Below are 13875 nucleotides of genomic sequence, written 5' to 3'. Positions count from 1 at the left end.
TTTCCTATATAATGCACTTAGTTGGTACCCTCTTAAAAAAAAAAAAAAAATAAGTACCGTATTTAATCGGCGTATACCGCGCACTTTTTTCCCCATAAAATCAGGGGAAAATCGTGGGTGTGCGTTATACGCCGATAGCATACCTAGGAGGGGAAGGAGTGGGACGAGCGCCCGCCGGAAATCACTGAGCCGTCATCTCCTCTCGGCTCTCACTCGGCTGTCACGTCACACACGCACAGTCCCTCCTCCGCCACCAGCATTGGACCAGTGTTCTGTCTATCACAAGAGATGGTCCAATGCCGATGGCGGGACTGTGCATGTGTGACGTGACAGCCGAGTGGAGAGGAGATGACGGCTCAGTGATTTTTCCGGTGGGCGCTCGTCCCCCTTCTTCCCCTCCGAGGTATGTGTGTGAGACCCTTAGATTGCTTCAAAGCTGTTTGTTTAAAAAATTTGTTTTTTCCAGAAACTTCTTTTTTTAAATTGGGGTGCACGTTCTACGCCGATAAATAGGGTATTTGTTTTTCCAATCATTAGTGAGTCAAAGCGACGTTAGTTTTTGACTGCAGTGATGAGAAAATTCCATGGAGCAGGTTGGAAAAAAATTCTTGAACCAACGCATTTCTAACAGTATATGTAATTTTCATTCGCTAAAGTCTATTTATTCCAAAATTAGATGTTAAAAGCAGTGTTTTCGTACAAATTTTTCTAAGAATTTTCCTTTGAAATTCCATCCATCTATGGCCAGCTTTAGGTCTTCATTGCAAAGACATTACATACCTCTGCTGGGAGGAGAAGCAGAGAGCCTTCCCTGTGGCCTGCATGATTTTCCCGGCTCGGGATTTATCCTGAGAGCCCTGCGCACGGAGGAATTTCCCCAACTCATTCTCTTCCTGGGACAAAACTGCACAGAGACAGAGGACAACGTCAGCTATTTAATAATAAAAAATCAAAATAAAAAAAGAGAAAGAAAGAAAGAAAAAAGAAAGAAAGAAAAAAGAAAGAAAGAAAATAATGAAAGAAAAAAAAGGAGAAAAGAGAAAAGAGAAAAAGAGAAAAGAGAAAAGAAAAAAAGAGAAAAGAAAAAAAAAAAAGAGTAAAAAGAGAAAAGAAAAAAAAGAGAAAATAAAAAAATAAAAGAGAAGGTGAACATTTGTGATGTATTAAATAGAATATGATTCCTCATCTATAACAGGGGTGATTTCAAAGCAGAAATAAATGAAATCTGGGGTCTGGAGAAACCCTCAATTACAACAAATCACGATTGAGCCAATGCAACATTCTGCACATTTAGGCCTCATACACACACTGCAGCCGTCGATTATTTGACAGGCGTTTGAGGTTTTTTTTTCCTGCCCCTAAACGCTCCTCTATGTTAACCTATGCCAGGCACACATAGGCTTTTAGAGGCGGGGGTGTTTAGGGGCAGAAATCTGAACACACCAAAATCACGTTCAGGAGAGGAACGTTTGAGCAAAAAAAAAAAAAAAAAAAAAAATAGGATTTTTATAACAGCTTACCTGTAAAATCCTTTTCTTGAAGTACATCACGGGACACAGAGAAGCATAGTAATTACTATGTGGGTTATAGAGAGTACCTTCAGGTGTGGACACTGGCACGCCCTTAAGGCAAGAAGTTCCCTCCCCTATATAACCCCTCCCATACCGGGAGTGCCTCAGTTTTGTAGCAAGCAATAAGTGTCCCAAATACCCCAAAAGAGGGGCGGGTGCTCTGTGTCCCGTGATGTACTTCAAGAAAAGGATTTTACAGGTAAGCTGTTATAAAAATCCTATTTTCTTTATCGTACATCACGGGACACAGAGAAGCATAGTAATTACTATGTGGGACGTCCTAAAGCAATGCTATGAGGGGAGGGAGACCCCAAGAAATAAGCCGGGGGCGCCATCAGACATGAGGAATCAAACTGCAGCCTGCAGCACACTGCGCCCAAAGGCGCTCTCCTCATTCTTTCTTATGTCCAATTGATAAAACTTAGTGAAAGTATGGACAGACGACCATGTCGCGGCCTTGCAGACTTGAGCCATGGAGGCTTGATGATGCACTGCCCAGGAAGTACCCACCGCTCTAGTGGAATGTGCTTTAACCTTAAACGGGGGAACCTTTCCCCTCAAGCCATAGGCTTGAGTAATGACCTGCCGAATCCATTTGGAGATAGTGGACTTCGACGCTGCCTGCCCACATCTGGGACCTTCTGGCAGGATAAACAATGTATCAGTTTTCCGGACCTGAGCAGTAGCCTTAAGATAGATCTTAACTGCTCTTAATACGTCTAGCGTATGTAAAGACTTCTCCCTTGCAGAACTAGGTTCTGAGAAAAAAGACGGGAGAACAAGATCCTGATTCAAATGAAATTTTGAAACAACTTTAGGTAGGAAAGCCGGGTGGGGCCGTAGGACCACTCTATCCTTATGGAATATAAGGTACGGTTCCTTACAAGACAAGGCCGCCAACTCCGAAACCCTCCTGGCGGAGGTTATGGCTACCAAAAATATCACCTTCCTGGTCAGAAGGACCAAAGGAATATGAGCCAAGGGCTCAAATGGTTGTTTCTGTAAGACAGAAAGGACCAGATTCAGATCCCATGGACATAAGGGAATCTTGACTGGTGGACTAAGCCGGATCACACCTTGCAAAAAGGTTTTGATCAGGGAATGTGTAGCTAGTGGCCTTTGGAAAAAAATCGATAAGGCCGAGATCTGGCCCTTAATGGTGCTTAGGGCCAACTTCATGTCTGCCCCTAACTGCAGAAACTCCAGAATTCTGCCAATGAGATACCTCCGGGGATGCCAACCCCTGGTCTCGCACCAGGCCACATAAGATTTCCAAACTCGGTAATAGATAAGTCTGGATGCCGGTTTTCTGGCATTAATCAAAGTAGATGCCACCGCATTAGAGAGACCCCTTTTCTTTAAGATATGGGACTCAATAGCCAAACCGTCAAATTGAGAGACGGTAAGGAAGGATGGAATATTGGCCCCTGGGACAATAGGTCTGGCCGAAGCGGAAGGGACCACGGTTGCCCCACGGACATCCTTACAATGTCCGCGAACCAGGCCCTTCTGGGCCACGCTGGAGCCACCAGAATCACTGGTCTTCCTTCCGACTTTACCCTGCAAAGAAGACGGGGTAATAATTGCAGCGGAGGAAATGCATACATTAGGGAGAACTGGTCCCATGGGAACACCAGTGCATCCGTGCCGTAAGCAAGTGGATCCCTTGTCCGGGACAGAAAGTTGCCCACCCTTGCATTGAACCTTGATGCAAAGAGATCGACATCTGGTGTTCCCCACCTCTGACAAATGCTCTGGAAGATGTCGGGGTGAAGAGTCCATTCCCCTGGAAGCACCCGTTGGCGGCTTAGGTAGTCTGCTCGCCAATTGTCTATTCCCGGAATGAACACTGCAGAAATGCATGGGACATATTTCTCTGCCCAGGTCAGGATTCGATTCACCTCTCTTTGGGCTGCACGACTTCTTGTGCCCCCCTGGTGATTTATGTATGCCACGGCAGTGACATTGTCTGATTGAATCCTGACCGGAAGACCCTTCAACCTGTCTGACCAAGCTGACAGGGCTAGATAGACTGCTCGAATTTCCAGCAGATTTATGGGTAGAGACCTCTCGGAGGCTGACCATTTCCCCTGGAGAGACAAACCTCCCAGGACTGCACCCCAGCCTAGCAGACTGGCGTCCGTGGTCACAATCTGCCATGTCACGGGAACAAAGGACTTCCCCTTTAGCAGGTTCCGGGGAACCAGCCACCAACAAAGGCTCTGCCGGACTGACCGGGAGAGAGACATAGGGAGATCCAAGGCTTGAACCTTTTTGTTCCAAGCGGACAGAATGGCATGTTGAAGCTCCCTTGAGTGGAACTGCGCAAATGGGACGGCCTCGAACGAGGCTACCATCTTTCCCAGTAACCTCATACAGAGGCGAATGGGAGGCTGACGCTTTGCTTTGACTAGTTGAACTAGTTCTCTTAAAGCCTCGAACTTCCTTTGGGGCAGGAGGACCCTTTTTAGCTTTGTGTCTACGAGTAGACCCAAATATTCGAGCCTTTGCACAGGCATTAAGGCTGACTTGTCCAGGTTGAGAACCCAACCCATGGATTCCAGAAATTTTACGGTTCTGTGTACCGCTGAGTTTAGATCGGCCACTGACCGGTCTACTACCAATAGGTCGTCTAGATAGGCTACTATGGATATGCCTTGAGACCTTAGATAGGCTAACAGTGGAGCCAATACTTTCGTGAAAACACGAGGAGCGGTGGCCAGACCAAAAGGTAAGGCCACGAACTGGAAGTGGCGCTGATTTACCGCGAAGCGAAGCAGCTTCTGATGGTCGAGAAAGATAGGAACGTGCAAGTATGCGTCCTTTATATCGATGGACGCTAGTAGTTCCCCTCCTTGCAGGGAGGCCACCACTGACCTGATCGATTCCATCCGGAATGATTGGACCCTTAGGAACTTGTTTAAGGCCTTGAGGTCCAGGATGGGTCTTACATCCCCGTTTGGTTTGGGGACGGTGAAGAGATTGGAATAAAACCCCAAACCTTGTTCTTCCACTGGCAGCTCTCTGATTACCCCTTGGGATAACAGATGATCTAAGGCCAATGCTAAGGACCTTCTTTTGCCGAGGTCCTTTGGGACGTTCGAGGTTAAGAAGCGCGGCGGAGGAAATTCGCTCAACTCCAGCTTGTAGCCCCCGGAGACCGTAGAGAGGACCCACCTGTCTTGGATCCTGTCTAGCCAAGCCTCCGCAAACAGCTGAAGCCTTCCCCCCACCCGGCTGAGTGGGGGAGAACCTTCATAATGCTGACTTAGTTGCTGGCTTGGCCTGTGGCTTACGGTTCCAAGGCTTTTTGGAAGCCTGAGGCTGGCCCTGTGGCTTCCCACCTGCATTGAATCGTCCAGGAGGCCGTCGGAACTGCCTGGTACCGGAAGTACTAGGGATAGGAGAGGAGGATCGCTTAAAGGAGGGGGGACCCCTAAACCTTTTCTTTACTGGCAACAGTGTACTTTTGCCACTGGAAATTTTCTGAATGTAAGCATCCAGATCTTCCCCAAACAAACGCTCTCCATGAAAGGGAAACCCCGCCAGTAATTTTTTACACGGGGCTTCAGCAGACCAGTTCTTCAGCCAGAGTAACCTGCGCATATGAACTAGCGAGAGAGTGAGACGTGAGGACTGCTGAATGGAGTCCTTAATAGCATCTATGGCAAAACATAATGCTCTGGGAAACTCAGCCAAATTCTGGGCCTGTTGTGCCGGCAATTCCTTTAAGACCCCTTTAAACTGGTCCTTCAAGGCCTGGCAAATCCCAATAGCCGCAATTGCAGGCTGGGTTATTCCTCTCGCCGAAGCAAAAGAGGTTTTTAATAAAGTCTCTAATCTCTTGTCTGTCGGATCTTTGAATACCAGAACATTGTCTACTGGACAGGTCAAAGATTTGTTTACGCAGGACACAGCTGCGTCAACCTCGGGGATGCCCCATTTTTTTGTGAATTGTTCCTCCATGGGGTATAAAACCGAAAACTTCTTAGGAGGAAGAAAATATCTATCTGGATGTTCCCAATCCTTGTAGATAAGCCCTTCCAGCAGGGGGTGAACCGGGAAGGAATAATTAGCTTGAGGAGCTTTTAAGGAGCCTAAAGATGAGACTGCACTTGAAGCTGGCTCTGAAAGTGGCAACTTGAAGGCCGAACGGACCATGTCAGTGAGGGACTGGACCAATAATTTTTCGGATTGCGACGCCGAAAAGGGTTCTCCCAAAGTGGAATCCTCAGAGTCCACTACTTCCAGCTGACCTTCTGCCAGATCTCCAGAGGGTAAATCAACCTCTTCTGAGGATGCATGCCCCAAATCGAGGGACTCCTCAGAGGGAGAGGGGGACCTTGTGCGTTTTTCCCTTGAGAGAGAGGATGCAATCAAGGTCGCTAATCTCTGCTCCAGACCCCCCATAGCTGAGGCCAGAGCCTCCTGTGTCACAAAAACTGGAGCAAGTGGGACAAGGGCAGAACAGGCATCTGACAGCCCTGATGGTTCACCCTGGGCCTCCTTCAATTTTTCAGGAGAGGAAGCAGCCGTAGGAGCATGCCCGAGATCTCTGAGCCAGATGGCGATTCCTTTGCTTTTTTGCTTCTAGTCCCTGAGCCTTTAGCCATGATAAAGCTGAGGTACTCACAATAGTTGCAACTACTTGCGAACCTATAGACCAGCACTGACGCTGCTATTTGATGGTTGGCAAGGTGCAGAGCCCACTATGCGCCTTAAGCAAATGTCACTGTCCACCACCAGTACTAAATACTGAAGTATGTGCACAAGATCTCTGTGTCCACCGTCAGCCAGAACCAGTTAGGTGGACTGGAGCATATAAGGACTAGGTGTATCACCTGACCTGCTCTGTCCTGTAATCTCAAGTCTCATAGAGAACAGCTGAGATAGACCCCCTGCGCGCATGCGCACGCGCGCGCCGCTGTTAGGCGTGCACCACGAGGCTACGTGCGCACACATGTCGTCACACGCATCTCACGGAGCACGCCGCGCACACTCGTGCGCATCGAAGCAGCGTACAAAAAATTCATTTGTGCGCGCGCGTGCGCCTAAGACACATCAATGTCGCGCGCGCATGACGCTACGCGCTCATGCATGAGGATGGAACACCACAGCTCCATGTGAGAACCAGGTAAGCCAAGTGAAGCCAAACATTTTGGACAACTTTTTTCTGCTTTTAACCTGCACAGGAGGGGCTAACTACCTGACTAGAGATACCCCTCCTCCCCACAACACACAGGACCATATAGGAGAAGCACAGACAGTTAGCCTTAGGCAAACATAATGGCTCAAATAAAGGAAGGTTACTCCTAGGACCAAGTCCTGAAGCACCTTCACTTACCTGATCCAACGCTGCAGGACTCTGCATAACAGACAGTCCAATCTTCACCCATCACGGAGAGCAGCGTCTATAGACCTTCAGGGACCGGGGTCCATGGACAGGAACACCACACCCCTGGACCCATATCGCACCCTGTCAGTAAACTTTTGGTATTAGGAAATTGACCAAAGTACTGAATAACCAGGATCCAGCTCTCAAAGAGAAGCATTACAGGCCAAACCCCGTTCTTCTTAACCGGGGCCCGGGTACCGTCCACTTTGGCTCAGAAGCACTTTGGACGGATCCGGATTTCATGGAGGCTTTTTACATCCAATATGGATCCCTCCAGTGGAGCTCCTTGGAGCACATGTTCACTCGTGACCAACACCTTAGACACTGGCAAAAAACTGAGGCACTCCCGGTATGGGAGGGGTTATATAGGGGAGGGAACTTCTTGCCTTAAGGGCGTGCCAGTGTCCACACCTGAAGGTACTCTCTATAACCCACATAGTAATTACTATGCTTCTCTGTGTCCCGTGATGTACGATAAAGAAAAAACACCTGACGTTTAGAGCTTGAGCATTTATTAGTTTCAATGGCCAGGACAGATTAATATTCTGGCCAATGAAACGAATAAACACCCAAACGCTTGACGCTCCAGAATAAGTCTAAACTCACCGAAACGTGTTTGAAAAAAGCGGCTTTAGGTGCGTTTTTAATTCTTCTTTTCTCCTATCTCAGAAGAGCCTGGTGGGCATGAGGACTAGACCTTAAAGCGGAGTTCTGCGCAAAAGTGGAACTTCTGCTCATTTGTCTCCATTCCCCCTCCGGTGCTACAATTGGCACCTTCCAAAGGGGGGGGGGCACAGAATACCTGTCTTTCACTGGTATCTTGTTCCCACTTCCGGGAGTCCGCGCCGCGGCCCATGACGTCACTGCGGGGCTCCCTCCTCCCCCTGTCACCGGGCCCTGTAGGAGAGGGGAACAGGGCCTCGCGCATGCCCGTGTGAAGCCATAAGGATTCCCTACCCGCAATGGCTGCGGCAGCACCCAACAGCGGAAGGAAACATCAGCTGCGGGGACTCCAGGACAGATAAGTGTCCATTTATTAAAAGCCAGCAGCTACAGGCTACAGTATGTGTTGTTTTTTTTTGGGCAGATCTTCGCTTTAAAGTCAACTAGGAGGATATATGGCTGGTAGTGGTGCCTGGGGTAGTGATTTAGTGAAGCAGCTGCCAATTTAAAAAATATAATAAAAACATTTATATATAATTTTTTTTTTATTAATCTTTTTAAATGATTCCTACTTATTGATTTCTGTGTTGAATCCTCCAATTTGACTTACAGCGCCAATACCTTTTTACCTTTGTTTCTTTATATATATATAAGAAACAAAGGTAAAAAGGTGTTGGCGCTGTAAGTCAAATTGGAGGATTCAACACAGAAATCAATAAAAAAAAAAGAAAAAAAACCCCAAACATAGGAAAAGTCCAAAATGTGGCAATCCCAACACCATAGGAATAAATGGATTCTTCCGATTAGAAAATTCTCCAATCACACGCACATTGACAGTCGGATATATCCATCTGAACATGCTGTAGACACCTTGGTGCCAAGCTTAGCACAGTCACATGTGAGTGCAACATTTTTATACCTTTTTGAACCCTTTAATAAAAACGTACTACACCATAAGCGATCTCTCTTGTGTTCTTGGTGGAACACATTCCCTTATCCTCAGTTGTTGACGGAGGGGGTCCCACAGTGAAGAGACGTCTTATTCAGGATCTTTCTGGTTTATCTAACAAAGTGCATTTTGACCTACCTTAAAAGGTGATCAAACACCTCTGGTGAGTTGCCACCTACCTTTTGTGCACTTGTGAAGTTTTTGGAGAATGTTCTAATCAGAAGAATACATTTATTCCTATGGTGTTGGGATGGCCACATTTGGACTTTTCATAAGTTTTTCGATTTTTTCACAATTCCTAATCATTCATTTTTATGTTGAATGCACCAATTTGATTTATGCTCCATGCACACTGACGTAAAAAACTTTGCTTCTACAGGAGTTTTGTGTTCTGCCGGTAGAAGCAACTCAATGTTATCCTATGTGTCCATGTACATTAGGACGTTTACAGGCATAGTTTGATATCAACATTAACCACTTAACCCCCGGACCATATTGCTGGTCAAAGACCAGAGCACTTTTTGCGATTCGGCACTGCGTCGCTTTAACTGACAATTGCGCGGTCGTGCGACGTGGCTCCCAAACAAAATGTGCGTCCTTTTTTTCCCACAAATAGAGCTTTCTTTTGGTGGTATTTGATCACCTCTGCGGTTTTTAGTTTTTGCGCTATAAACAAAAATAGAGCGACAATTTTGAAAAAAAATTATATTTTTTACTTTTTGCTATAAATAAATATCCCCCGAAAGTATATATAAAAAAAAACATTTTTTTCCTCAGTTTAGGCCGATACGTATTCTTCTCCATATTGTTTGTTAAAAAAAAAAAAAAAGAAGTTATAGCATTTACAAAATAGGGGGTATTTTTATGGCATTTTTATTAATATTTTTTTTACTAGTAATGGCGGCGATCAGCGATTTTTTTTTCGGTCCTGTGACATTATGGCGGACACTTCGGACACATTTTTGGGACCATTGGCATTTTTATAGCGATCAGTGCTATAAAAATGCATTGGATTACTATAAAAATGCCACTGGCAGTGAAGGGGTTAACACTAGGGGGCAGGGAAGGGGTTAAGTATGTTCCTGGGTGTGTTCTAACTGTAGGGGGGGTGGACTTGCATGGGGAAATGACTGATCGCTGTTCATACATTGTATGAACAGAAGATCAGCATTTCTCTCCCTGACAGGACCCGGGAGCTGTGTGTTGACACACACAGCTCCCGGTCCCCGCTCTGTAACGAACGATCGCGTGTGCCCGGCGGCGATAACGACCGCCGGGCACGCGCACGGAAGTCAGGGGGCGAGCGCGCGCCCCTAGTGGCCTGCGCGAGAGTCGACATATAGCTACGTGCTCTTTCACGCAGGGGAGCCGTAAAGCGACGGCGGCTGGTCGGCAACCAGTTAAGAGGCAGAAAAAAAAAAACCTTCTCATTTGTGTTTTTGACTGGAGCTTGCAGGCAGAAAAAAAATTTAAAACTCTCCTAGACTCGTCTTAATGGACTCGTCTTAATCAGACCAAACCGATCGTGTGTGGGGCCCATCGGTTATTTATCCATCGGTTAAAAAAAATTGGAACTTGTTTTAAAATTATCTGATGGATACCTAACCGATAGAAAAAAACAATCGTCTGTAGGCATCGTTCCATCGGTTAAAAATCCACGCATGCTCAGAATCAAGTCGACGCATGCTTGGAAGCATTGAACCTAATTTTTCTCAGCACGTCGTTGTGTTTTACGTCACCGCGTTCTGACACGATCGTTTTTTTAACTGATGGTGTGTAGGCAAGACTGATCATCAGTCAGCTTCATAGGATAACTGATGGAAAAATCCATCAGATCGTTTACATCGGATTGACTGATTATGCCCTGTACACGCAAACAAACCTTTCCACAAGCTTCCTAGTGTGGCTGACACTGATCGTCTGTTTCCTGTCATAGGGAACGACGATCAGTGACATCACACGCACAGCCACGCCCCCCCCCCACAGTAAGAACACTCCCTTAGATCACACTTAACCCCTACAGCGCCCCCTCCTGGTTAACCCATTCACTGCCAGTGTCATTTTTACAGTATACAGTGCATTTTTATAGCACTGTTCGCTGTAAAAATTACAATGGTCCCAAAATAGTGTCAAAATTGTCCGATGTGTCCGCCATAATGTCACAGTCACGATAAAAATCACTGATCGCCGCCATTACTAGAAAAAAAATGCAATAAAACTATCCCCTATTTGGTAGACGCTATAAATTTTGCGCAAACCAATCAATAAACGCTTATTTCGATTAAAAAAAAAAATAGGTAGAAGAATACGTATCGGCCTAAACTGAGGGGAAAACATTTTTTATATCTTTTTTGGGGATATTATAGCAAAAAGTAAAAAATATTGCATTTTGTTCAAAATTGACGCTCTATTTTTGTTTATAGCGCAAAAAATAAAAACTGCAGAGGTGATCAAATACCACCAAAAGAAAGCTCTATTTGTGGGAAATAAAGGACGCCAATTTTGTTTGGGAGCCACGTCGCAAGACCGCATCGCAAAAAGGGGCCAGGTCCTTTAAGTGGTTAAGGTCAACTAGACCAAGTTTAAATCAGCTAAACACATTTCAGAACGTCAAGACAAAAAAACATGTTCAATGTCTTATGGTGCATTTACATTTTTATGGTACAGTAAGGTGGTAGTGCTTTTTTTTTTAGACTTTACCTATATGCAAGCCTATAATAAAGCTTACCTTTAGGTACTGTAAAAATATCACCGGCGCATGCGCTCTGAAGGAATGGCATAACCGCGCCCTTCCTTCAGAGTCCTGTGCTGTAAACAGTAAATACACTTTAAGGAAACACACAATGGGGCAGATCCACAAAGATCTGCCCCGGCGCAATGTATCTGAGATACTCTACGCCGCCGTAACTTACTTTTTTAGTTTTGAATCCTGGAAGAATTCGCAAGGATTCTTTAATTCGCAAGTTACGGCGGCGTAGTGCATCTCTCGCGGCGTCTAATTCAAATTGGCGAGTAGGGGGGCGTGTTTCATTTAAATGAAGCGCGTCCCCGCGCCGAACGAACTGTCCCTAAATTTCCCGACATGCATTGCGCTAAATGACGTTGCAAGGACGTCATTTTTTTGGACGTGGACGTAAATTACGTCCATCCCGATTCACGGACGACTTACGCAAACAAAATTTATTTTTTTCAAATTAAACGCGGGAACGGCGGCCATACTTAACATGGCAGGTGTAACTATACGCCACAAACAGCATCTTTAACTATACGCCGGAAAAAGCCGACTAGAGACGACGTAACAGAATGCGACGGCCGCTCGTACGTTCATGGATCGTCGGAAATAGCTAATTTGCATACTCGATGCGGAAAACTACGGGAACTCCACCCAGCGGACGCCGACGTATTGCATCTAAGATCCGAAGGCGTACGAAGCCATACGCCTGTCGGATCTAACCCAGATGCCGTCGTATGTTGGTTTGAGGATTAAAACTAAAGATACGACGCGGGAAATTTGAAAGTATGCCGGCGTATCAGTAGATTCGCTGGCGTACTCTCTTTGTGGATCTGCCCCAATATCAGCACTGGATTACAAGACTAAAACAAACACAACTTACAGCAAATCCGCTTCTGATACTGTTCTATGACCTTCACGAGCTCCATACACGTCCTCTGGATTGAATGAAAGAGCTGAAAATACAAAACCACAATACAGAACATTTAGATACAACAACTTCTCTAGGGCAGCTGGTCTTTACAAAGTGAGCCCTGGTATGTGACAGCTCTTCCCACAAAGATGTAATGGGGGAGCGCCCCGGTACAGGACGTCTTGACGTCTAAAGACATAGGGGTAGATTCAGAGAGAAGATACGACGGCGTATCTCCAGATACGCCGTCGTATCTCTGAGTCCGGCCGGTCGTATCTATGCGCCCGATTCATAGAATCAGTTACGCATAGATTTCCCTAAGATCCGACCGGCGTAAGTGTTTTACACCGTCATATCCTAGGCTGCATATTGACGCTGGCTGCTAGGTGGCACTTCCATAGATTTACATCGAGGAATATGCAAATGAGCTAGATACGCTGATTCAGAAACGTACGTCAGGCCGGCGCATTTTTTTACGTCGTTTACGTTAGGCTTTTTTCGGCATATAGTTACCCCTGCTATATGAGGCGTATCCTATGTTAAGTATGGCCGTCGTTCCCGCGTTGAGTTTTGAAAACTTTACGTCATTTGCGTAAGTCGTTCGCAAATAGGGCTGGACGTAATTTACGTTCACGTCGAAAGCAATGACGATTTGCGGCGTTCGTAAAAAACGTCAAATACGCGGGGTCACAGTTAATATACATAAAACACGCCCACATCATCCACATTTGAATTAGGCGGGCTTACGCCGACACAGATACGGGGTGGGGCACCCTGGCACTTACAGCTTTTCCCACAAAGATTTAATGGAGGAATGCCCTGGTACTGACAGCTCTTCCTACAAAGATGTAACGGGGGGGGGCACCCCGGTACTGACAGCTCTTCCTACAAAAATGTAGCGGGGGAGCACCCTGGTACTGACAGCTCTTCCTACAAAGATGTAACGGGGGAGCAGCCTGGTACTGAAAGCTCTTCTTACAAAGATGTAACCGTGGAGCACCCTGGTACTGACAGTTCTTCCTACAAAGATGTAACGGGGGAGCACCCTGGTACTGACAGCTCTTCTTACAAAGATGTAACCGTGGAGCACCCTGGTACTGACAGTTCTTCCTACAAAGATGTAACGGGGGAGCACCCTGGTACTGACAGCTCTTCCTACAAAGAGGAAACGGGGGAGCACCCTGGTACTGACAGCTCTTCCTACAAAGATGTAATGGGGGAGCACCCTGGTACTGACAGCTCTTCCTACAAAGATGTAACGGGGGAGCACCCTGGTACTGATAGCTCTTCCTACAAGGTGTAACAGGTAAGCACCCTGATACTGGCAGCTCTTCCCACAAGGTGTAACAGGTAAGCACCCTGATACTGGCAGCTCTTCCCACAAGGTGTAACAGGTAAGCACCCTGGTACTGACAGCTCTTCCCACAAGGTGTAACAGGTAAGCACCCTGATACTGGCAGCTCTTCCCACAAGGTGTAACAGGTAAGCACCCTGATACTGGCAGCTCTTCCCACAAGGTGTAACGGGTAAGCACCCTGATACTGGCAGCTCTTCCCACAAGGTGTAACGGGTAAGCACCCTGATACTGGCAGCTCTTCCCACAAGGTGTAACGGGTAAGCACCCTGATACTGACAGCTCTTCCCACAAAGGTG

At 46.5% G+C, this 13875-nt stretch overlaps 1 protein-coding gene across 3 annotated transcripts in view; it reads right to left on the bottom strand.

Moving 5' to 3' along the window:
* The window catches only part of ICA1 (islet cell autoantigen 1), a 115137-nt gene that overhangs the window by 65271 nt on the left and 35991 nt on the right, over positions 1-13875 (bottom strand). For all 3 annotated transcript variants that reach the window (XM_040352275.1, XM_040352274.1, XM_040352276.1), the window contains exons 4-5: positions 12193-12265; positions 781-904 (exon numbers count right to left, since the gene is read on the bottom strand). In XM_040352275.1, coding sequence (XP_040208209.1) covers positions 781-904; positions 12193-12265 — 197 coding nt within the window. The remainder of the gene's footprint in view (positions 1-780; positions 905-12192; positions 12266-13875) is intronic.

Source organism: Rana temporaria, chromosome 5 (genome assembly GCF_905171775.1).
Source record: "Rana temporaria chromosome 5, aRanTem1.1, whole genome shotgun sequence".
NCBI classification, from domain to species: domain Eukaryota; kingdom Metazoa; phylum Chordata; class Amphibia; order Anura; family Ranidae; genus Rana; species Rana temporaria.
This window is presented reverse-complemented; position numbering and strand designations above follow the sequence as displayed.